Source organism: Salvelinus alpinus, chromosome 6 (assembly GCF_045679555.1).
Source record: "Salvelinus alpinus chromosome 6, SLU_Salpinus.1, whole genome shotgun sequence".
Taxonomy (NCBI): Eukaryota; Metazoa; Chordata; class Actinopteri; order Salmoniformes; family Salmonidae; genus Salvelinus; species Salvelinus alpinus.
Window position 1 is genome coordinate 85,872,003 of NC_092091.1, and position 24,976 is coordinate 85,896,978.

Below are 24,976 nucleotides of genomic sequence, written 5' to 3' on the forward strand. Positions count from 1 at the left end.
GATCATATTCCCTCTATTAGAACAGAACATTACAGCTGATCATATTCCCTCTATTAGAACAGAACATTACAGCTGATCATATTCCCTCTGTTAGAACAGAACATTACAGCTGATCATATTCCCTCTGTTAGAGCAGAACATTACAGCTGATCATATTCCCTCTATTAGAACATTACAGCTGATCATATTCCCTCTATTAGAACATTACAGCTGATCATATTCCCTCTATTAGAGCAGAACAGAACAGCTGATCATATTCCTCTATTAGAACAGAACATTACAGCTGATCATATTCCCTCTATTAGAACAGAACATTACAGCTGATCATATTCCCTCTGTTAGAACAGAACATTACAGCTGATCATATTCCCTCTGTTAGAACAGAACATTACAGCTGATCATATTCCCTCTATTAGAACAGAACATTACAGCTGATCATATTCCCTCTATTAGAACAGAACATTACAGCTGATCATAATCCCTCTATTAGAACATTACAGCTGATCATATTCCCTCTATTAGAACAGAACATTACAGCTGATCATATTCCCTCTGTTAGAACAGAACATTACAGCTGATCATATTCCCTCTATTAGAACAGAACATTACAGCTGATCATATTCCCTCTATTAGAACAGAACATTACAGCTGATCATATTCCCTCTATTAGAACATTACAGCTGATCATATTCCCTCTATTAGAACAGAACATTACAGCTGATCATATTCCCTCTATTAGAACAGAACATTACAGCTGATCATATTCCCTATGTCTTCTCTACAGGAAGAGTTGGGGCATTGAGAACTTTATCTCTTCAACCCTCCTGAGGAACATGAGGGAGAAGGATCTGAGAAAGGCCATTGGCTATCACATGAAGAAGAGCCAATCACAGGAGCCAAAGCAGAAGGTGCTGTCGGCCAATCAGGCGAAGATTAACTACCTGGAGGAGCTGTGCGACCTCAAGTCCTTCGGCGGGAAGTCTTTCAGCGCCACCATGATGGTAGGAGAGAGATTACCTCTATCTAGTTATCTCTGTATCTCTACCATGATGGTAGGAGAGAGAATACCTCTATCTAGTTATCTCTGTATCTCTACCATGATGGTAGGAGAGAGAATACCTCTATCTAGTTATCTCTGTATCTCTACCATGATGGTAGGGGAGAGATTACCTCTATCTAGTTATCTCTGTATCTCTACCATGATGGTAGGGGAGAGATGACCTCTATCTAGTTATCTCTGTATCTCCACCATGATGGTAGGAGAGAGAATACCTCTATCTAGTTATCTCTGTATCTCTACCATGATGGTAGGAGAGATTACCTCTATCTAGTTATCTCTGTATCTCTACCATGATGGTAGGAGAGAGATTACCTCTATCTAGTTATCTCTGTATCTCTGCCATGATGGTAGGGGAGAGATTACCTCTATCTAGTTATCTCTGTATCTCTACCATGATGGTAGGAGAGAGATTACCTCTTTCTAGTTATCTCTACCATGATGGTAGGTGAGAGATTACCTCTATCTAGTTATCTCTGTATCTCTACCATGATAGTATAAGAGAGATTACCTCTATCTAGTTATCTCTACCATGATGGTAGGAGAGAGATTGCCTCTATCTAGTTATCTCTGTATCTCTGCCATGATGGTAGGAGAGAGATTACCTCTATCTAGTTATCTCTACCATGATGGTATGAGAGAGATTACCTCTATCTAGTTATCTCTACCATGATGGTAGGAGAGAGATTACCTCTATCTAGTTATCTCTGTATCTCTACCATGATAGTATAAGAGAGATTACCTCTATCTAGTTATCTCTACCATGATGGTAGGAGAGAGATTGCCTCTATCTAGTTATCTCTGTATCTCTGCCATGATGGTAGGAGAGAGATTACCTCTATCTAGTTATCTCTACCATGATGGTATGAGAGAGATTACCTCTATCTAGTTATCTCTACCATGATGGTAGGAGAGAGATTACCTCTATCTAGTTATCTCTGTATCTCTACCATGATGGTAGGAGAGACATCAGCTCTATCTAGTTATCTCTGTCTATATCATGATGGTAGGAGAGAGATTACCTCTATCTATCTCTAGTTATCTCTGTCTATATCATGATGGTAGGAGAGAGATTACCTCTATCTATCTCTAGTTATCTCTGTCTATATCATGATGGTAGTCCCTCAGCACCACCGTGAAGGATTATATTATCTCTCTACTTCTCTTTGTCAGTGCTGGCATGATGTATTCATCTCTATCAACGTGTCCCTGTCATGGTGTCTCTCTCTCTCTATTCATCTCTGTCTACTGACAGGATAAAATGTGTTTCAGTGGGGAGGACAGAGCTATTCATTATTCTATTTTGGCACCCCCTGGTGGTGTGGCCAGGGAGTGCCATGTTTTCAGGCCAAAGTTACACCTTGAGTTGGGAAGTGCTGGTTGTTGGGGCGGGAATTAGGCGGCCACAGCACCTGGATCTTCAGTACTCCCATGATGCACCACCCTTACCCACAGATCTAAGGAAGAAACCACCTGGATCTTCAGTACTCCCATGATGCACCACCCTTACCCACAGATCCAAGGAAGAAACCACATGGATCTTCAGTACTCCCATGATGCACCACCCTTACCCACAGTTCTAGGCGAGAAAAACACTCAACTGACCTCAACTGTCTATGAGAACGTCATTCTCTCTCTTCTCCCTCTCTTCTCTCCCTCTCTCTCTCTCCTTAGCTCCAGGACAGAGAGTCGATGGTGACCCTGTTGGTGGGGTCGCGGTACGGTATCAGTCAGGTGGTGAACCACAAACTGAGCATCATGACCACCCTCACAGAGTTTAGCAGTATCACACGCATAGAGCTGCTACCAGAGTCTGACCGTGTCAGTCTGGTCAAGATATATCTACAGGACATCAAGGTATGATACACAAACACAGACATGCACGCACGCACGGACTAGCAGACACACACACACACACACACACACACACACACACACACACACACACACACACACACACGCTACAAAGCCAATTTCGCCAAAAGCTAGTTTCCTACTACTGAAAGACGTGTTTTTATCACTGATGCCTCGTCTTCTCTCCTCCTCTCTCTCTTCTCCCTCCTCTCCTCCTCTCTTTCTTCCCACTCCTTCTCTCCTCTCCTCCTCCTCTCTTCTCCCTCCCTCCTCCTCTCTTCTCCCCTCTCCTCCTCCTCTCGTCTCCCTCCATCCTCTGCTCTCCTCTACTCCCCTCCCCCTCTCCTCTCTCTTCTCCCTCTCTCCTCTCCTCCTCCTCTCTTCTCCCTCTCTCCTCTCCTCCTCCTCTCTTGTCCCTTCTCCCTCCTCTCCTCTCTGCTCCCCTCCCCTCCTCTCCTCTGCTCTCCTCTACTCCCCTCCACCGCTCCTCCTCTCTCTCTTCTCCCTCCCCCTCTCCTCCCCCTCTCTCCTCTCCTCCTCCTCTCTTCTCCCTCCCTCCTCTCCTCATCCTCTCATCTCCCTCCATCCTCTGCTCTCCTCTACTCCCCTCCCCTGCTCCTCCTCTCTCTCTTCTCCCTCCCCCTCTCCTCCCCCTCTCTCCTTCTCTCTCCTCTCCTCCTCCTCTCTTCTCCCTCCCTCCTCTCCCCCTCCTCTCGTCTCCCTCCATCCTCTGCTCTCCTCTACTCCCCTCCCCCTCTCCTCTCTCTCTTCTCCCTCCCTCCTCTCCTCCTCTCTCCCCTCCCCCTCTCCTCTCTCTCTTCTCCCTCCCTCCTCTCCTCCTCCTCTCTTCTCCCTCTCCTCCTCTCCTCCTCTCTCTCTTCCCCCTCCCTCCTCTCCTCCTCCTCTCTTCTCACTCTCTCTCACTCCCCAGCCTATCACCCTGTTGTTGGAGTCAGTAGCAGCTAAGGAACTGTCCTGTCTGGTGGCAGGGTACTGTCGTGCCCTAGTGGACCCCAGCCTCATCATCTTCCCCTGGTCACAGGACGCCAAGCAGCACCGCGTGTCCGCCGAGGAGGGTATGCTACCACACACGAACACAAACACACACACACACCAAGTCTCTGCTGAGGAGGGTACAATACCACCCCACTACCAGGCTAGAGGGTATGCTACCACAGACGGACACAAACACACACACACACCAAGTCTCTGCTGAGGAAGGTACAATACCACCCCACTACCAGGCTAATCACAACAGGGACAACGTCCTTTCAGTCAATTAAGGAATTGAAAAGTAACATGTATTTTCCATAAAGAGTTTGAATTGGTGAGTCGACATCTGCCACTCTAATGATATCAGTTTAGAATGTTTCAATAATTAAATCGTTGAAGAGAAAAGAAGGAGACAGTCAGACAGTAGAACTAGGTTGTATCTGTGTGTCAGACAGTAGAACTAGGTTGTATCTGTGTGTCAGACAGTAGAACTAGGTTGTATCTGTGTGTCAGACAGTAGAACTAGGTTGTATCTGTGTCAGACAGTAGAACTAGGTTGTATCTGTGTCAGACAGTAGAACTAGGTTGTATCTGTGTGTCAGACAGTAGAACTAGGTTGTATCTGTGTCAGACAGTAGAACTAGGTTGTATCTGTGTGTCAGACAGTAGAAATAGGTTGTATCTGTGTGTCAGACAGTAGAACTAAGTTGTATCTGTGTGTCAGACAGTAGAACTAGGTTGTATCTGTGTGTCAGACAGTAGAACTAAGTTGTATCTGTGTGTCAGACAGTAGAACTAGGTTGTATCTGTGGGTCAGACAGTAGAACTAGGTTGTATCTGTGTGTCAGACAGTAGAACTAGGTTGTGTCTGTATGTTAGACAGTATAACTAGGTTGTGTCTGTGTGTTAGACAGTAGAACTAGGTTGTGTCTGTGTGTTAGACAGTAGAACTAGGTTGTGTCTGTGTGTCAGACAGTAGAACTAGGTTGTATCTGTGTCAGACAGTAGAACTAGGTTGTATCTGTGTGTCAGACAGTAGAACTAGGTTGTATCTGTGTGTCAGACAGTAGAACTAAGTTGTATCTGTGTGTCAGACAGTAGAACTAGGTTGTGTCTGTGTGTCAGACAGTAGAACTAGGTTGTATCTGTGTGTCAGACAGTAGAACTAAGTTGTATCTGTGTGTCAGATAGTAGAACTAGGTTGTATCTGTGTGTCAGACAGTAGAACTAAGTTGTATCTGTGTGTCAGACAGTAGAACTAAGTTGTATCTGTGTGTCAGATAGTAGAACTAGGTTGTATCTGTGTGTCAGACAGTAGAACTAAGTTGTATATGTGTGTCAGACAGTAGAACTAGGTTGTATCTGTGTGTCAGATAGTAGAACTAGGTTGTATCTGTGTGTCAGACAGTAGAACTAAGTTGTATCTGTGTGTCAGACAGTAGAACTAAGTTGTATCTGTGTGTCAGACAGTAGAACTAGGTTGTATCTGTGTGTCAGACAGTAGAACTAGGTTGTGTCTGTGTGTCAGACAGTAGAACTAGGTTGTATCTGTGTGTCAGACAGTAGAACTAGGTTGTATCTGTGTGTCAGACAGTAGAACTAGGTTGTATCTGTGTGTCAGACAGTAGAACTAGGTTGAATCTGTGTGTTACATTTACATTTACATTTAAGTCATTTAGCAGACGCTCTTATCCAGAGCGACTTACAAATTGGTGCATTCACCTTATGATATCCAGTGGAACAACCACTTTACAATAGTGCATCTAACTCTTTTAAGGGGGGGGGGGGGGGGGTTAGAAGGGTTACTTTATCCTATCCTAGGTATTCCTTAAAGAGGTGGGGTTTCAGGTGTCTCCGGAAGGTGGTGATTGACTCCGCTGACCTGGCGTCGTGAGGGAGTTTGTTCCACCATTGGGGTGCCAGAGCAGCGAACAGTTTTGACTGGGCTGAGCGGGAACTGTACTTCCTCAGAGGTAGGGAGGCGAGCAGGCCAGAGGTGGATGAACGCAGTGCCCTTGTTTGGGTGTAGGGCCTGATCAGAGCCTGAAGGTACGGAGGTGCCGTTCCCCTCGCAGCTCCGTAGGCAAGCACCATGGTCTTGTAGCGGATGCGAGCTTCAACTGGAAGCCAGTGGAGAGAGCGGAGGAGCGGGGTGACGTGAGAGAACTTGGGAAGGTTGAACACCAGACGGGCTGCGGCGTTCTGGATGAGTTGTAGGGGTTTAATGGCACAGGCAGGGAGCCCAGCCAACAGCGAGTTGCAGTAATCCAGACGGGAGATGACAAGTGCCTGGATTAGGACCTGCGCCGCTTCCTGTGTGAGGCAGGGTCGTACTCTGAGGATGTTGTAGAGCATGAACCTACAGGAACGGGCCACCGCCTTGATGTTAGTTGAGAACGACAGTGTGTTGTCCAGGATCACGCCAAGGTTCTTAGCGCTCTGGGAGGAGGACACAATGGAGTTGTCAACCGTGATGGCGAGATCATGGAACGGGCAGTCCTTCCCCGGGAGGAAGAGCAGCTCTGTCTTGCCGAGGTTCAGCTTGAGGTGGTGATCCGTCATCCACACTGATATGTCTGCCAGACATGCAGAGATGCGATTCGCCACCTGGTCATCAGAAGGGGGAAAGGAGAAGATTAATTAATAGGACCGGGGCGGCAGGGTAGCCTAGTGGTTAGAGCGTTGGACTAGTAACCGAAAGGTTGCAAGTTCAAATCCCCGAGCTGACAAGGTACAAATCTGTCGTTCTGCCCCTGAACAGGCAGTTAACCCACTGTTCCTAGGCCGTCATTGAAAATAAGAATTTGTTCTTAACTGACTTGCCTAGTTAAATAAAGGTTAAAAAAAAAAAAAAAAAAAATTGTGTGTCGTCTGCATAGCAATGATAGGAGAGACCATGTGAGGTTATGACAGAGCCAAGTGACTTGGTGTATAGCGAGAATAGGAGAGGGCCTAGAACAGAGCCCTGGGGGACACCAGTGGTGAGAGCGCGTGGTGAGGAGACAGATTCTCGCCACGCCACCTGGTAGGAGCGACCTGTCAGGTAGGACGCAATCCAAGCGTGGGCCGCGCCGGAGATGCCCAACTCGGAGAGGGTGGAGAGGAGGATCTGATGGTTCACAGTATCGAAGGCAGCCGATAGGTCTAGAAGGATGAGAGCAGAGGAGAGAGAGTTAGCTTTAGCAGTGCGGAGCGCCTCCGTGATACAGAGAAGAGCAGTCTCAGTTGAATGACTAGTCTTGAAACCTGACTGATTTGGATCAAGAAGGTCATTCTGAGAGAGATAGCAGGAGAGCTGGCCAAGGACGGCACGTTCAAGAGTTTTGGAGAGAAAAGAAAGAAGGGATACTGGTCTGTAGTTGTTGACATCGGAGGGATCGAGTGTAGGTTTTTTCAGAAGGGGTGCAACTCTCGCTCTCTTGAAGACGGAAGGGACGTAGCCAGCGGTCAAGGATGAGTTGATGAGCGAGGTGAGGTAAGGGAGAAGGTCTCCGGAAATGGTCTGGACAAGAGAGGAGGGGATGGGGTCAAGCGGGCAGGTTGTTGGGCGGCCGGCCATCACAAGACGCGAGATTTCATCTGGAGAGAGAGGGGAGAAAGAGGTCAGAGCACAGGGTAGGGCAGTGTGAGCAGAACCAGCGGTGTCGTTTGACTTAGCAAACGAGGATCGGATGTCGTCGACCTTCTTTTCAAAATGGTTGACGAAGTCATCTGCAGAGAGGGAGGAGGGGGGGGGGGAGGAGGATTCAGGAGGGAGGAGAAGGTGGCAAAGAGCTTCCTAGGGTTAGAGGCAGATGCTTGGAATTTAGAGTGGTAGAAAGTGGCTTTAGCAGCGGAGACAGAAGAGGAAAATGTAGAGAGGAGGGAGTGAAAGGATGCCAGGTCCGCAGGGAAGCGAGTTTTCCTCCATTTCCGCTCGGCTGCCCGGAGCCCTGTTCTGTGAGCTCGCAATGAGTCGTCGAGCCACGGAGCAGGAGGGGAGGACCGAGCCGGCCTGGAGGATAGGGGACATAGAGAGTCAAAGGATGCAGAAAGGGAGGAGAGGAGGGTTGAGGAGGCAGAATCAGGAGATAGGTTGGAGAAGGTTTGAGCAGAGGGAAGAGATGATAGGATGGAAGAGGAGAGAGTAGCGGGGGAGAGAGAGCGAAGGTAGGGACGGCGCGATACCATCCGAGTAGGGGCAGTGTGGGAAGTGTTGGATGAGAGCGAGAGGGAAAAGGATACAAGGTAGTGGTCGGAGACTAGGAGGGGAGTTGCAATGAGGTTAGTGGAAGAACAGCATCTAGTAAAGATGAGGTCAAGCGTATTGCCTGCCTTGTGAGTAGGGGGGGAAGGTGAGAGGGTGAGGTCAAAAGAGGAGAGGAGTGGAAAGAAGGAGGCAGAGAGAAATGAGTCAAAGGTAGACGTGGGGAGGTTAAAGTCACCCAGAACTGTGAGAGGTGAGCCGTCCTCAGGAAAGGAGCTTATCAAGGCATCAAGCTCATTGATGAACTCTCCGAGGGAACCTGGAGGGCGATAAATGATAAGGATGTTAAGCTTGAAAGGACTGGTAACTGTGACAGCATGGAATTCAAAAGAGGCGATAGACAGATGGGTAAGGGGAGAAAGAGAGAATGACCACTTGGGAGAGATGAGGATCCCAGTGCCACCACCCCGCTGACCAGAAGCTCTCGGGGTGTGCGAGAACACGTGGGCAGACGAGGAGAGAGCAGTAGGAGTAGCAGTGTTATCTGTGGTAATCCATGTTTCCGTCAGTGCCAAGAAGTCGAGGGACTGGAGGGAAGCATAGGCTGAGATGAACTCTGCCTTGTTGGCCGCAGATCGGCAGTTCCAGAGGCTGCCGGAGACCTGGAACTCCACGTGGGTCGTGCGCGCTGGGACCACCAGGTTAGGGTGGCCGCGGCCACGCGGTGTGAAGCGTTTGTATGGTCTGTGCAGAGAGGAGAGAACAGGGATAGACAGACACATAGTTGACAGGCTACAGAAGAGGCTACGCTAATGCAAAGGAGATTGGAATGACAAGTGGACTACACGTCTCGAATGTTCAGAAAGTTAAGCTTACGTTGCAAAAATCTTATTGACTAAAATGATTAAAATGATACAGTACTGCTGACTGGTGAAGTAGGCTAGCTAGCAGTGGCTGCGTTGTTGACTTTGTTTGAAAGTGTAGCTGGCTAGGTAACCTCGATAACTGGCTAGGTAACCTCGATGATTACTCTAAACTACACAATTATCTTAGATACAAAGACAGCAAAGACAACTATGTAGCTAGCTAACACTACACTAATCAAGGCGTTCCGTTGTAATGTAATAGTTTCTACAGTGCTGCTATTCGGTAGAAGTTGGCTAGCTGGCTAGCTAGCAGTGTTGACTAGGTAGGAGAACGGTGGCGCGGCGGACGAGAATAGCTGGCTAGCTAACCTCGATAGTTACTCTAAACTACACAATTATGTTAGATACAAAGACAGCAAAGACAACTATGTAGCTAGCTAACACTACACTAATCAAGGCGTTCCGTTGTAATGTAATAGTTTCTACAGTGCTGCTATTCAGTAGAATAGCAACTTCGGTAGAAGTTGGCTAGCTGGCTAGCTAGCAGTGTTGACTACTTTAGAAGTGCGAAAATAGCTGGCTAGCTAACCTCGATAATTACTCTAAACTACACAATTATCTTTGATACAAAGACGGCTATGTAGCTAGCTAAGATCAGACAAATCAAACCGTTGCACTGTAATGAAATGAAATTAAATGTAATACTACCTGTGGAGCGAAGCGAAATGCGACTACTCGCTCCAACCCGGAAGTGCTTTTAGACAGTAGAACTAGGTTGTATCTGTGTCAGACAGTAGAACTAGGTTGTGTCTGTGTTAGACAGTAGAACTAGGTTGTATCTGTGTGTCAGACAGTAGAACTAGGTTGTGTCTGTATCAGACAGTAGAACTAGGTTGTATCTGTGTGTTAGACGGTAGAACTAGGTTGTATCTGTGTTAGACAGTAGAACTAGGTTGTATCTGTGTGTTAGACAGTAGAACTAGGTTGTATCTGTGTCAGACAGTAGAACTAGGTTGTATCTGTGTCAGACAGTAGAACTAGGTTGTATCTGTGTGTTAGACAGTAGAACTAGGTTGTATCTGTGTCAGACAGTAGAACTAGGTTGTATCTGTGTTAGACAGTAGAACTAGGTTGTATCTGTGTGTCAGACAGTAGAACTAGGTTGTATCTGTGTGTCAGACAGTAGAACTAGGTTGTATCTGTGGGTCAGACAGTAGAACTAGGTTGTATCTGTGGGTCAGACAGTAGAACTAGGTTGTATCTGTGTGTCAGACAGTAGAACTAGGTTGTATCTGTGGGTCAGACAGTAGCACTAGGTTGTATCTGTGTGTCAGACAGTAGAACTAGGTTGTATGTGTGTCAGACAGTAGAACTAGGTTGTGTCTGTGTGTCAGACAGTAGAACTAGGTTGTATCTGTGTGTCAGACAGTAGAACTAGGTTGTATCTGTGTGTCAGACAGTAGAACTAGGTTGTATGTGTGTCAGACAGTAGAACTAGGTTGTATCTGTGTCAGACAGTAGAACTAGGTTGTATCTGTGTCAGACAGTAGAACTAGGTTGTATCTGTGTCAGACAGTAGAACTAGGTTGTATCTGTGTCAGACAGTAGAACTAGGTTGTATCTGTGTGTCAGACAGTAGAACTAGGTTGTATCTGTGTGTCAGACAGTAGAACTAGGTTGTATCTGTGTGTTAGACAGTAGAACTAGGTTGTGTCTGTGTGTCAGATAGTGCAGTATATACTGTAAGCTGTTAAATAAGTAAACCTATCATGAAAATCAAGTTGCAGAAGTGTTTTTTCATGATGTAATGTGTTACAGGTTTCATGTTGTAATGGTGTGTTTCTGTAGGTTATGTGTTCCAGGTTTCATGTTGTCATGGTGTGTGTCTATAGGTTATGTGTTCCAGGTTTCATGTTGTCATGGTGTGTGTCTATAGGTTATGTGTTCCAGGTTTCATGTTGTCATGGTGTGTGTCTATAGGTTATGTGTTCCAGGTTTCATGTTGTCATGGTGTGTGTCTATAGGTTGTGTGTTCCAGGTTTCATGTTGTCATGGTGTGTTTCTATAGGTTATGTGTTCCAGGTTTCATGTTGTCATGGTGTGTGTCTATAGGTTATGTGTTCCAGGTTTCATGTTGTCATGGTGTGTGTCTATAGGTTATGTGTTCCAGGTTTCATGTTGTCATGGTGTGTGTCTATAGGTTATGTGTTCCAGGTTTCATGTTGTCATGGTGTGTGTCTATAGGTTATGTGTCGAGGTGTGGCAGTGACTCGGACGATTCCTCAGACATGGACATGGACACTCTCATCTCCCTCGTATCCCATAACAACAAGCGAACCACATCAGACCCTGTCGGTCTACGCCGGATTATGGAGGAGAGGAAAGAGGAGAGGAAAGAGAGGAAGGAGAGAGAGGAGAGGAAAAAGAAGGAGAAGGGAGAAGGAGAACAAGAGAAAAATATGAAATACGGAACTATGTCTCCACTGAGAAAAAACAGAGAGAAGGAGACAATTGAGGAGAAGGTGGGAGGAATTGGGGACCAGAGAAAGAAAGACACTGAAGCTGGAGAAGAGGCGAAGTCCGAGAAACAACGAGGAGCAGAGAACGGAGGAATGCAGGAAGACGGCAGAGAAGGAGAGGACGAGAGAGCAAAGAAGGAAAGAGGAGGGGAGGGGAAAGGAGAGGAGGAGAGAGGAGGACGGGAAAGGAAAGGAGAGGAGGAGAGAGGTGGAGGGGAGAGGAAAGGAGAGGAGGAGAGAGGAGGAGGGGAGGTTGGGGGAGCTACGACAGAAGAGCACCCGTCCGTATCAGAGGAGGCGTCAGACTCGTGTCGTACTGACTCTCGTTTCATGACCAGCATCTCCAGTGACTCCCTGGATGCTCTGGAGGAAGATGACCTGATCGCCTGCTCTTCCTCCCACCCTCACCCTCCCTTCCGCCTCACAGTGGAGCCCCCCCATCCCCAGCCACACCCACGAGGGGGTGCATCCTCACCCCAAGGAGGGGCAGGAGAGTGGAGAGGAGATGGAGGAGGATGGGTGTCAGGAGAGTGGAGAGGAGGGGTAGGAGGAGAGTGGAGAGGAGAGTGGAGAAGAGGAGGAGGGGGAGGAGAGTGCAGAGGACGGGGAAGAGGGAGGAGATCAGGCAACGGAGCTTGGGTCAACCCTCACCATTCTCCCATGACCCCTGACTCCGTGAACTCTGAACCTGTGACCCCCGTGGTTGACCCCTCTGAGAACCTGAACTACGCTGAGCTCTCTCTCATGCTGGAGTACCTCCCCAGTCCTCCGGAGGCGAGTGATGATGAGGACGAGGAGGAGAAGAGGGAAGAGAGGAGGAGGAGTAATGAAGGAACTGGACAGGAGGTATTTTCCGTTTCCGGACGTCCTCGTTCCTCCTCCTCCTCACTTATGGACTGTGTGTTTACCTTCGAGCAGAAAGACGCAAGGCATTACTACAATATCTGCCCTAATGTTACCCCTGATAGCACCCGCAGCCTCACCCACCCTCACCCTGAGCCTGAGGAAGAGGAGGGTGGTGGTGAGGAGGAAGAGCAGGGGGCGCTCCTAACCCTGGAGCCCGTGCCCATCCTCCAGCCGCCTCCAGGGTTCGGAGACAGCAGTTCTGACGAGGAGTTCTTTGATGCGAAGGATCGGTTCGCCTCGCCTGAAGACCCAACATCAGGGACTGTGTCCAGAGGTGTGTCAGGGTTATTACTGTACTGTAAGGTGTAAGAGTTAGTTCCTCTTAGATGTCCAGAGGTTGGTGGGGTTATTACTGTACTGTAAGGTGTAAGAGTTAGTTCCTCTTAGATGTCCAGAGGTTGGTGGGGTTATGCACTTTATTATGTTAGGTTTGTTCTGATTTCTTTCCTCACATAAAGTTGTCATTTTTTTTCAGATTTTTCAGCCGAGATGACGAGTGGAATGACGCAGCAAACTGTGAGCCTGAGTGACATCAGAATCAGCCTGGCTGAAGGAACGAGGCATGAAAGAGAGGAGGGTAGAGAGGGAGAGACCAACGAAGGAGGAGGAGAGATGTTCTCCAGGTTCTCTAGGAAAAGATCGAAGAAACGGCGTTCCTTCATGCAGACCGACTTCACCTCAACAGTCTCCTACCCTGGACCGGACCAAAACCAGGAGCGGAACATGGACTGGAACCCAGATCACGTTCCTGATCAGTATCCGGACCGGGCACAGAACCGGACAGAGAGCTCAGACGAAAGCCAGCAGCTGAGTCTGGACCCAGAACCCTCTGAGCAGAGCCAGAACCCATGTCCTACTGTCTCCTCTCTGAGCCATGCCGAGGGTGAGGCGTCCCAGCTCGAGTCCAAGCCTATCCTCACCAAGCCCAGCCCAGAGGGGTCCCATCGGGGACCTGGAGAGCCACGTGTGCTTGGTAACCCAAAGGGAGATCCACGGGCGCCTGATAACCCGAAGGCTGACCTCCATAGGAGCTCCAGGAGCAGGCGGCAGTCCATGGAGACAGAGCCCGACGTGATGGAGTCCAAATCGGTCACCGCCCTGGTGACGGCAGCCTCCCTCTCCATCACGGCTGTCCGCTGTAGAGTAGAACCAGACGGCAAGGAGAACATTGATCGGAGAGGAGACGGGGAGGAGGTGGAGGGAGAGATGGAGGAAGGGGAGGGGGGTGGAGAAGCAGGGGCAGGACCGTTCACATGTCACATGTTTCTGACTGAGATTAAGGAGGAGGAGGGGCAGAGGGGGGAGGAAACGGGGGAGGAGAGGGAGAGCGACAGAGAGCAGAGACAGCCCTCGCTCATTTCTGAAGGTCCACCCTCTGTTAGGGAGTCCCAGTTTAGTAGACGACCTCTGTGTCTAACGAAAGACGAGGATCGGGAAGCTTCTTTCGTACCCCAAATAAGTATCTCCCATCCAGGTGTGTGTGGGAGGGACACGGGGGGTGAACAAGGCGTGGCTGGTGGTGAGGAGAGCGTGACTCCCCTTTCTGCTCCTCCTCCCCCCACCTCTCCACTGCCACCCTTCCCAGCCCCCTCCATCCTCCACACGGAGAGGGGAGAGAGGGATAGCAAGGATGGGAATGTGGGGTCTCAACCCTTCACACTCTCAGACGGAGAGAAGGACATTAGCTGCTTGACTCAAGTCCATAGAAAACTCACTATCAGTCACCAAGACCTGACAAGCCAAAGGAAAGCAGAAACTGACAATGATGAAGCTATAGTTAGCACTAATTCTGTTACTGATAACACTGATGTTGCTACGGCTAACATTGTAGCTACAGCCAACATTCATTCTGTCATGGCTAACACTGAGACTACAGTTAGCTCTGACTCTAATTTAGCCACTGCTAGTCACAAAGATACAAATAGCATCAAATCTGTTCCGGCTAACACTATAGCTAATGCCGATTTGTCTACGGCTAACAATGAAGCTAATGCTATAATTCATTACCTTACAACTAGCAATGATTCTACAGGTAATGCTAACTTAGCTATGACTAATGCTAATTCAGCTAATGCCAACTCAGCTATGGCTAACATTCCTAAAGAGTCTCCCATATCACCTACAACAGGCTTCCTCCTCCGGCCTTGCTCACCGGGCATCATCGGGCAAAGTCTCTCGGCCTCCACATTACGGGGGAAGATCCAGAGCTTGCCCCTCTATTTATCTCGCTCCCAGGAAACCCTCACCCTCTCTGGGGTGGGAAGCCCAAACAGGAGCCCCTCTCCGGAGACCACCAGCAACAAGACTGAGGTAATGGTCACCACCAAAACCATCAAGGAAGACGATGTCACAAAGGTGGCGACAGTGGAGGATTTGAAAGATTCCGGGGTGGCGTTGGCAGAGTCGGATGATTCCGAGGTTACGCTGACAGAATCGGAGGTTGGCGAGGTTGTTGTGGAGACGGCCGGGGCGGAAATCACGAGGTTGACGGTTTCGGAGGTCAAGGAGGTGGTCGAGAAGGTTGTGATGGTCTACGGATCCTCCCTAACTCCCCCTTTAGCACCCATCTCTCTAGAGTCCAAACCAGATCCCAAATTGGTTGTCAAGTTGCCTACCTGTCCCATTGCTACAGTGGAAACTGCCCCTCCTATCTGTCTGGAGCCCAAACCAGTCTCTGAACTACTCTCCCCAGACCCCACTATCCACAAAATGGCCGCCCCATTACCTTCCTGTGCTTCCTCTCCCATGCCCATACGCGTAGAGCCCAAACCAGACCATGAACCACTATCCATACGCTCCAAAATGGCCGCCCCATTACCTTCCTGTCCTTCCTCTCCCATGCCCATACGCGTAGAGCCCAAACCAGACCATGAACCACTATCCATACGCTACAAAATGGCCACCTTGTCGTCTTCTTATCCCCCTGCTTTAGTGGTAACCACACAGAGTCTGAATTCCTCTTCTTCTAATCCTCACCCCATCAGAGTAGAACCCAAGCCAGAGCCATACCCTGAACCCCTTTCAGGCCCCAAAATGTCCGCTCCGTTGTCTTCCTGCCCCTCTGCTATAGTGGTGACCACACAGAGTCTGAACGGACCGGGGCACAGCTTCCCTGGTTATAACATGAGAGGACGGCCATTTGGGAGCAACAGCTTCTGTAAACCCCCAGGCGAGGAGGCAGGCCTGCTGAACACTCTGACTACAGGCTGTGGAGTCTTCACCTCCACCTGTGAGACCCAGCCCAACCAGGCCCACATGGAATCCTATTCGCCGGCAAAGCCTGATTTTGGGTGTAGCTCGGTGCTGGCGTCTGGGTGCGAGGCGGTCCTGGAGGGGGTGCAGACGCCCCTGGAGGCATGCAGGTGTCCGCCACCGCTGGTTTATACCAACTGTTTCAGCGGGGGTGACAGCTTCGACGATGAGTTGACAGTTTACGAGTTCTCCTGCCGGACAAGTTCTCCTCCCGCCTCCCAACCCTCTTCCTCTGCGCTGGCCCTCCCCCTCACGACCTCTCCTCCTCTCTCCTCTTTCCTCTCCTCCTCCCCTCCCTCCTCCCTCCTCTCTCCCTCCTTCCCTCACTCCGTCCTGCCCCCCTCCTCCTCCATGGAGCTCTCCCCACTCCTCTCCCCGCTCCTTTCCCCGTCCAACTGCTTCTTGTCCCAGTCAAGTCTCCATGATGATATCAGCCGACTACGCCACCGCCGCTTCCCACCGCCCCCCGCAGGGTTCCAGACCATCCGGAGCGACGTGGACGAGCTTCTCACCCTCCTGCAGGGGGGGAGGATGGGGGGGAGAGGGGGGAGGCACCCCAGGGAGACCTGCGCCACCCACTTCTCAGAGAACAAGCGTCTTCTCCACGGGGAGGCCCGGAGGCTGATGGCTGGCTGTCAAAAGGTGGTCCGGGTTGGGCAGACCCCAGACGAGATGCTCTTCTCCCTCTCCGACAGCTTCAGGACCCTGGTGGGCATGGCCGGCATGTGCCTGTGGTTCTCTGGGTGCGACCGGTGCGACCGGAGGAATGCCGAGGCACTGGCGGGGCTGGCGGACGTGGCCAGAACGTACCGGGAGTTTGTGCTGGCGGCGGAGAGGGCGAGCGGGAGGCGGAGCTGTCATGACCTCAGCACCAAGCTCCTTGCAAAGCAGTGTACCGCCCTCACTGCTTCCGTCTTCTGCCTCACACAGCTGTTCCGCACACTCACCTCGCTCTGAACTGAACCAACGATCTCTGACCCCTATAACAACCTGTCGGTTGACCTTTCAATTCTGACCTCTAGACCCACTACACAGGGTTGCCAGCCAATCAGTCAGTCACCAGGCTGAGTGGGGAATGAATGTGTGAACTGCAACACGTCCACGTAGTGACAAAAAGAAAGTAGAAGCACAATTGAAAGGAGAGAGAGATGAGAGATGAGACGGATGAAACAAGACGGTTCTAATCTCCTGTGACATCATGGAGAGCCTCTGTGGCATCATAAATAAGGAACCTCTATGACATCACAAAGTGCCTGTGTGACATCACAGAGAACATGTGACACGCTGGAGGACATACAAGTGATGTCATAACAGGTCCCAAATGACTGTTAAGCTTTTTTTAAATTAACCTACAGTACGCTGTGCAAGTACAGCGACCACACAACGAGGGACGAACTGGACATCACCAAACTGCAAGAAGCCTCACGCAATGACAATCTCCGGACTCAAAGCCAACCTGCTTGCGTTAATATAGTATTTAAGTAACTATTATATTTGAATGTCCATTATTTACTTGTTTTCATTGATCATTTATTTGTTTTCATTGATAATTGATTTGTTTTGATGTGTTATTTATTTGTGATGTTATCACTATGATTATTGATTCTGTATGGTATTGATGTGGGGTGTGAAAAAGAGGAATGTGGAGGGAATGGGTGTGTTTACAGAAAAGAGGATGTAGGTACACACACACTCCAGAGTTGGCTGAAAGGTACAGTCATGTTGATTGTGTTATTATTTGGCTGATCAGTCAGTGGAAGGTTTTATTTGTTACTCTCTCTCTGTCTGTCTCTCCCTCTGTCTCTCTCTCTCTGTCTCTCTCTCTCCCTCATTATCTCCCTCCCTCTGTCTCTCCCTCTCTGTCTCTCCCTCTCTCTGTCTCTCTCCCTCATTCTCTCCCTCCCTCTGTCTCTCTCCCTCATTCTCTCCCTCCCTCTGTCTCTGTCTCTCCCTCTCTGTCTCGCCCTCTCTGTCTCTCTCTCTGTCTCTCTCTCCCTCTGTCTGTCTGTCTGTCTCTCTCTCCCCCTCTGCTCGCTCCCCCTCTCTCTTTCTCTCTCTCTCTTTCTCTCTCTCTCTCCCTCTCTCCCCATCTCTGAATACGTGACAGGCGGTATGGTCACATGACCAACCCTCAGATGAGGGGGCTGGGCTCTGAATGTCAACCGTTTACAAAACCAAAAAAAGGAGGGAATTTATATCCCAAATGGCCTTTTCCCTCTATAGTGCACTACAAGGGCTTATAGGACTCGGGTCAAAAGTAGTGCACTACGTAGGGAATAGTGCCCTTACCATTGTACTATCTAGACGGACCGTATAAAGGTTCATCACTGTGTATGATATTTTGTAAACCTAGTAGCTGAATGCTGATGTCTGTGTATTACTTTTTTAAATCGGGGAGTTGGGGGGGGGGGGGGAAGCGGGGAGTGTACACTTTGGGGGAAGCGTAGATAATTAGCACACAAACCTAAGGTTATGTGGTTGTAAAAAAATGGTGGCCATTTATATTTACAGGTTGTGTCCCAATGGAAGCCTATTCCCAGTATAGGGCACTACTTTTGATTGTTCCCTATAGAGCCCTATGGGCCCTTGTAAAAAGTAGTGCGCTGCATAGGGAATAGTAAGCTTACTAGTTGGTAGGCTGTTGCAGTTTTTCTATCCACACTTTGTTTCTGGAAAGAGATGTCAAACTCATTCAACCTGCATGTTCACTGTTCAGACATTAGCAATGTTTCCACCTTGAACTACACACATTCATGTGTAACCTGATTTCATGTGTTACCTGATTTCATGTGTTACCTGATTTCATGTGTTACCTGATTTCATGTGTTACCTGATTTCATGTGTTACCTGATTTCATGTGTTACCTGATTTCATGTGTTACCTGATTTCATGTGTTACCTGATTTCATGTGTTACCTGAATTCATGTGTTACCTGAATTCATGTGTTTCCTGATTTCACGTGTAACCTGATTTCACGTGTAACCTGATTTCATGTGTAACCTGATTTCATGTGTAACCTGATTTCTTGTGTTACCTGATTTCTTGTGTTTCCTGATTTCAAGTGTAATCTGATTTCATGTGTAACCTGATTTCATGTGTAACCTGATTTCATGTGTAACCTGATTTCATGTGTAACCTGATTTCATGTGTTACTGATTTCATGTGTTACCTGATTTCATGTGTTACCCGATTTCTTGTGTTACTGATTTCATGTGTTACCCGATTTCTTGTGTTACCTGATTTCATGTGTTACCTGATTTCATGTGTTACCTGATTTCATGTGTTACCTGATTTCACGTGTTATCTGATTTCATGTGTTACCTGATTTCATGTGTAACCTGATTTCATGTGTTACCTGATTTCATACAGCACATTTCTATATGTTAAATGTTTAGGTAACTGTTTGTCATGGGAAATAATATCTTAATTTACATATTCATATTTCCTGTTGGGGAAAAGTTTGCAGATCAAAAGCCAATCTAGACAAAATAGTTTCACAACTACTGTTTGTCCAGCAGGGTTGGGATGAATTCAATTTCAGTGTAGTATCTGAATTGCCTGGAATTGAAGTGGAATGGAACCCAACGTTGATGTTCAGATACTGCTTCTAGTTCTATTCTACTTTCATCCTAAAATGAAGACTAAAATGTGTTTTTATGTCCTCTCTGCAACGCTTGCAATTTTTCTAGAAATCCCGGTTGAAGGATTCCAGATTCCCTACATTCAGATTCTGGGAATCTTTCAACCTGAGTTTCTGGAAAAACCTTGGACTTTTGGGGGAAATAAAGTTTCTAGAATTTGGCAAACCTACTTTCTGCTCACTAAGCATGCCCTACTAAACCATAATTGCATCTTTGAAACATCAGGGAAATAACTTACTAACTGCTGTATGTGAATGACTGAATGAGTGATGTCCGCCTATGCTTTGTCATGCTGTACTACAACCATTAAAAATACTGAACTGTTAAGACTCTCTCCTCTCTTCTTCTTCTCTGACCCTTACTGGTTACTGAGTTTACTGGTTACTGAGTTTACTGGTTTGTCACGTTCCTGACCGGTTTTCTGTTATTTTGTATGTGTTAGTCGGTCAGGACGTGAGTTTGGGTGGGCAGTCTATGTTATGTGTTTCTATGTTGGTTAATGGGTGACCTGATATGGTTCTCAATTAGAGGCAGGTGGTTTACGTTTCCTCTGATTGAGAGCCATATTAAGGTAGGTGTTTTCACATTGATTGTTGTGGGTGGTTGTCTCCTGTGTCTGTGTTTGTCGCGCCACACGGGACTGTCTCGGTTTGTTTGTTCGTTCGGTTTTGTGTAGTCTGTTTTCCTGTTCGTGCATTCTTCGTGTTTCATGTAAGTTCTTACGTTCAGGTCAGTCTACGTCGTTTGTTGTTTTGTATCTTTTCAAGTGTTCTTCGTGTTTTCGGTTTATTTAATAAATATCATGTCAAATCGCAACGCTGCATTTTGGTTTAATCCCTGCTCCTCCTCTTCGGATGAAGAGGAACGCCGTTACATGGTTACTGAGTTTACTGGTTACTGTTAAGACTCTCTCCTCTCTTCTTCTTCTCTGACCATTACTGGTTACTGAGTGTCTTCTATTTTATGGATTAGTTAGACAGTAGATGAAGAGGTTTAGTTAGACAGTAGATGAAGAGGTTTAGTTAGACAGTAGATGGAGAGGAAGAGGTTTAGTTAGACAGTAGATGAAGAGGTTTAGTTAGACAGTAGATGGTAGATGAAGAGGATTAGTTAGACAGTAGATTAAGAGGTTTAGTTAGACAGTAGATGAAGAGGTTTAGTTAGACAGTAGATGAAGAGAATTAGTTAGACCGTAGATGACGAGGTTTAGTTAGACAGTAGATGAAGAGGATTAGTTAGACAGTAGATGGTGATGAAGAGGTTTAGTTAGACAGTAGATGAAGAGGTTTAGTTAGACAGTAGATGAAGAGGTTTAGTTAGACAGTAGATGAAGAGGATTAGTTAGACAGTAGATGAAGAGGTTTAGTTAGACAGTAGATGAAGAGGTTTAGTTAGACAGTAGATGAAGAGGATTAGTTAGACAGTAGATGAAGAGGATTAGTTAGACTGCTGCTGATCTACCATACCTAACAGCTACTCTACCATACCTAACAGCTACTCTACCATACCTAACAGCTGCTCTACCATACCTAACAGCTACTCTACCATACCTAACAGCTGATCTACCATACCTAACAGCTACTCTACCATACCTAACAGCTGATCTACCATACCTAACAGCTGCTCTACCATACCTAACAGCTGATCTACCATACCTAACAGCTGCTCTACCATACCTAACAGCTGCACTACCATACCTAACCATTACCATACCATACCATGCCGATGTTTGTCAGGATGTCCTTGTAGACCAGGGTAGTGGATGTGGGTCCATAGTAACCACCATAGTAACCACCAACTCCCAAAGTAACAGAGAACGCTACCTTCCGTTCTGTAAGAGGAAACAAACAAAAACACACATTGGTCAGAAACCAACAAGAATGGTTTAAATGGTCAGACAACACTGTGGTTGTAATGCTTTAGTTACTATGGCAGCCTAACCTCCACTCCTCTACCTGTTCTCTGTCCTCCACTCCTCTACCTGTTCTCTGTCCTCCACTCCTCTACCTGTTCTCTGTCCTCCACTCCTCTACCTGTTCTCTGTCCTCCACTCCTCTACCTGTTCTCTGTCCTCCACTCCTCTACCTGTTCTCTGTCCTCCAGTCCTCTACCTGTTCTCTGTCCTCCAGTCCTCTACCTGTTCTCTGTCCTCCAGTCCTCTACCTGTTCTCTGTCCTCCAGTCCTCTACCTGTTCTCTGTCCTCCAGTCCTCTACCTGTTCTCTGTCCTCCAGTCCTCTACCTGTTCTCTGTCCTCCAGTCTTCTACCTGTTCTCTGTCCTCCAGTCCTCTACCTGTTCTCTGTCCTTCAGTCCTCTACCTGTTCTCTGTCCTCCAGTCCTCTACCTGTTCTCTGTCCTCCAGTCCTCTACCTGTTCTCTGTCCTCCAGTCCTCTACCTGTTCTCTGTCCTCCAGTATTCTACCTGTTCTCTGTCCTCCAGTCCTCTACCTGTTCTCTGTCCTCCAGTCCTCTACCTGTTCTCTGTCCTCCAGTCCTCTACCTGTTCTCTGTCCTCCAGTCCTCTACCTGTTCTCTGTCCTCCAGTCCTCTACCTGTTCTCTGTCCTCCAGTCCTCTACCTGTTCTCTGTCCTCCAGTCCTCTATGTGTTCTCTGTCCTCCATTCCTCTACCTGTTCTCTGTCCTCAGCTCCTCCTCTACCTGTTCTCTGTCATCCAGTCCTCTACCTGTTCTCTGTCCTCCAGTCCTCTACCTATTCTCTGTCCTCAGCTCATCCTCTACCTATACCTTTTCTCTCTCTTCAGCTCATCCTCCATCTCTACCTGTGTTCTCCCTCTTCTTGTCCTCTACCTGTGTTCTCTCTCTTCTTCTCCTCTACCCGTGTTCTCTCTCTTCTTCTCCTCTACCCGTGTTCTCTCTCTTCTTCTCCTCTACCTGTGTTCTCTCTCTTCTTCTCCTCTACCCGTGTTCTCTCTCTTCTCCTCTACCTGTGTTCTCTCTCTTCTTCTCCTCTACCTTTGTTATCGCTCTTCTTCTCCTCTACCCGTGTTCTCTCTCTTCTTCTCCTCTACCCGTGTTCTCTCTCTTCTTCTCCTCTACCCGTGTTCTCTCTCTTCTTCTCCTCTACCTTTGTTATCGCTCTTCTTCTCCTCTACCTGTGTTCTCTCTTCTTCTCCTCTACATGTGTTTTCTCTCTTCTTCTCCTCTACCTGTGTTCTCTCTCTTCTTCTCCTCTACATGTGTTTTCTCTCTTCTTCTCCTCTACCTGTGTTCTCTCTCTTCTCTACCTGTGTTCTCTCTCTTCTTCTCCTCTACCTGTGTTCTGTCTCTTCAGCTCCTCCAGCTCAGTCTTCTGTAGTCCCACCTGGCTCTGAGAGTAGTTGGAGCTGACGTCTAGAGTCCTCAGCTCCAGGGCTGGAACCAGAGAGCTCAATCCATCAATGAATACACTAATCGATTAATAAAACACAACGTATGGATAAATGAATACACACATTAATAAATAAATAGGAACATAGATAATAGAATTGACTTTCACATTCAAGCTGACATCCAACAGTGGGTGGACCGGGAGTCATCTTTCTGGTAGTAAATGGAAGTTAAAGTTTCTATTCAATGTAAATGTGAAATGTGGTGCCAGCTAACATACAGTGGTCTAAAGGGATAGGTCCATTCTTTTCATTATATTTCTATGATTGAAATCACACCCATTCTCTATTTAACAGTCTGCTGTGTCTAAACCGGTGACAGGCACAACACAGACACCTCTGATTATGTCAAATAGGGTCTACGGTACATCATTTAGGAAAATGAGAAAAATCGTAGTGAATGCGTTTTAATATAATTCATGTTAAAAATTCAACGTTAAACATAAAAATAAAATAAATCATAGAATAGTTTAACAACCCTGTTTGTCAGCTTTCAAATGATTTCAAAGTCCTCCATGATTGTTTTTCGGTGATGAAGACATGGAAGTCTCATGGTAGGGTGGGGTATGCAACATGGGTCAACTGATGAAGACATGGAAGTCTCATGGTAGGGTGGGGTATGGGTGGGGTAGGGTGGGGTGGGGTATGGGTGGGGTAGGGTGGGGTATGCAACATGGGTCAACTTGGAACACCTCTATGTCCTGAATGTTTTGGCATTGAGGTTCAACGTGTCCCTTTCGGACCACTTCCACCACGGGCAAACACTGAAGGTTTGTTCAAATCAAAACGGGTGCAATCAGGAAGTGATTGAAATCATACGGAACGATCAATAAATAAATACACAATATTGGTTCTAATATATTACCCAAATCACAGATTCACCAAAATCTCTTGTTTTACCTTGATTCTCAGCCTTCAGTAGCTTCACCTGGTTCTCTGCAGTTCTCAGCCTGAACTCCATCTCTGGAATAACAACCACAACAACTCTTATTGACCCCATTTACACCTGGTATTAATATGGGGCTTGTGTTATCTGATTCCTACCATCTAAAGTTATCACCTGGTATTAATATGGGGCTTGTGCTATCTGATTCCTACCATCTAAAGTTATCACCTGGTATTAATATGGGGCTTGTGCTATCTGATTCCTACCATCTAAAGTTATCACCTGGTATTAATATGGGGCTTGTGCTATCTGATTCCTACCATCTAAAGTTATCACCTGGTATTAATATGGGGCTTGTGCTATCTGATTCCTACCATCTAAAGTTATCACCTGGTATTAATATGGGGCTTGTGCTATCTGATTCCTACCATCTAAAGTTATCACCTGGTATTAATATGGGGCTTGTGCTATCTGATTCCTACCATCTAAAGTTATCACCTGGTATTAATATGGGGCTTGTGCTATCTGATTCCTAACCATCTAAAGTTATCACCTGATTCCTACCATCTAAAGTTATCACCTGGTATTAATATGGGGCTTGTGCTATCTGTTTCCTACCATCTAAAGTTATCACCTGGTATTAATATGGGGCTTGTGCTATCTGATTCCTACCATCTAAAGTTATCACCTGGTATTAATATGGGGCTTGTGCTATCTGATTCCTACCAACTAAAGTTATCACCTGGTATTAATATGGGGCTTGTGCTATCTGATTCCTACCATCTAAAGTTATCACCTGGTATTAATATGGGGCCTGTGCTATCTGATTCCTACCAACTAAAGTTATCACCTGGTATTAATATGGGGCCTGTGCTATCTGATTCCTACCTTCTAAAGTTATCACCTGGTATTAATATGGGGCTTGTGTTATCTGATTCCTACCAATGAAAGTTATCACCTGGTATTAATATGGGGCTTGTGCTATCTGATTCCTACCAACGAAAGTTATCACCTGGTATTAATATGGGGCTTGTGTTATCTGATTCCTACCAACGAAAGTTATCACCTGGTATTAATATGGGGCTTGTGCTATCTGATTCCTACCAACGAAAGTTATCACCTGGTATTAATATGGGGCTTGTGCTATCTGATTCCTACCAACGAAAGTTATCACCTGGTATTAATATGGGGCTTGTGCTATCTGATTCCTACCATCTAAAGTTATCACCTGGTATTAATATGGGGCTTGTGTTATCTGATTCCTACCAACGAAAGTTATCACCTGGTATTAATATGGGGCTTGTGCTATCTGATTCCTACCAACTAAAGTTATCACCTGGTATTAATATGGGGCTTGTGTTATCTGATTCCTACCATCTAAAGTTATCACCTGGTATTAATATGGGGCTTGTGCTGTCTGATTCCTAC

General features: G+C 47.1%; 1 protein-coding gene across 1 annotated transcript in view; it reads left to right on the forward strand.

The window, feature by feature from the left end:
- The window catches only part of LOC139579519 (uncharacterized), a 58,521-nt gene extending 38,920 nt beyond the window's left edge, over positions 1-19,601 (forward strand). Inside the window, exons 10-14 of the mRNA XM_071408237.1 lie at positions 785-1,001; positions 2,732-2,914; positions 3,843-3,987; positions 11,201-12,655; positions 12,857-19,601. Of these exons, the coding sequence (XP_071264338.1) occupies positions 785-1,001; positions 2,732-2,914; positions 3,843-3,987; positions 11,201-12,655; positions 12,857-16,590 (5,734 nt within the window). The 3' untranslated portion in view covers positions 16,591-19,601. The remainder of the gene's footprint in view (positions 1-784; positions 1,002-2,731; positions 2,915-3,842; positions 3,988-11,200; positions 12,656-12,856) is intronic.
- Positions 19,602-24,976: the final 5,375 nt, after the last annotated feature.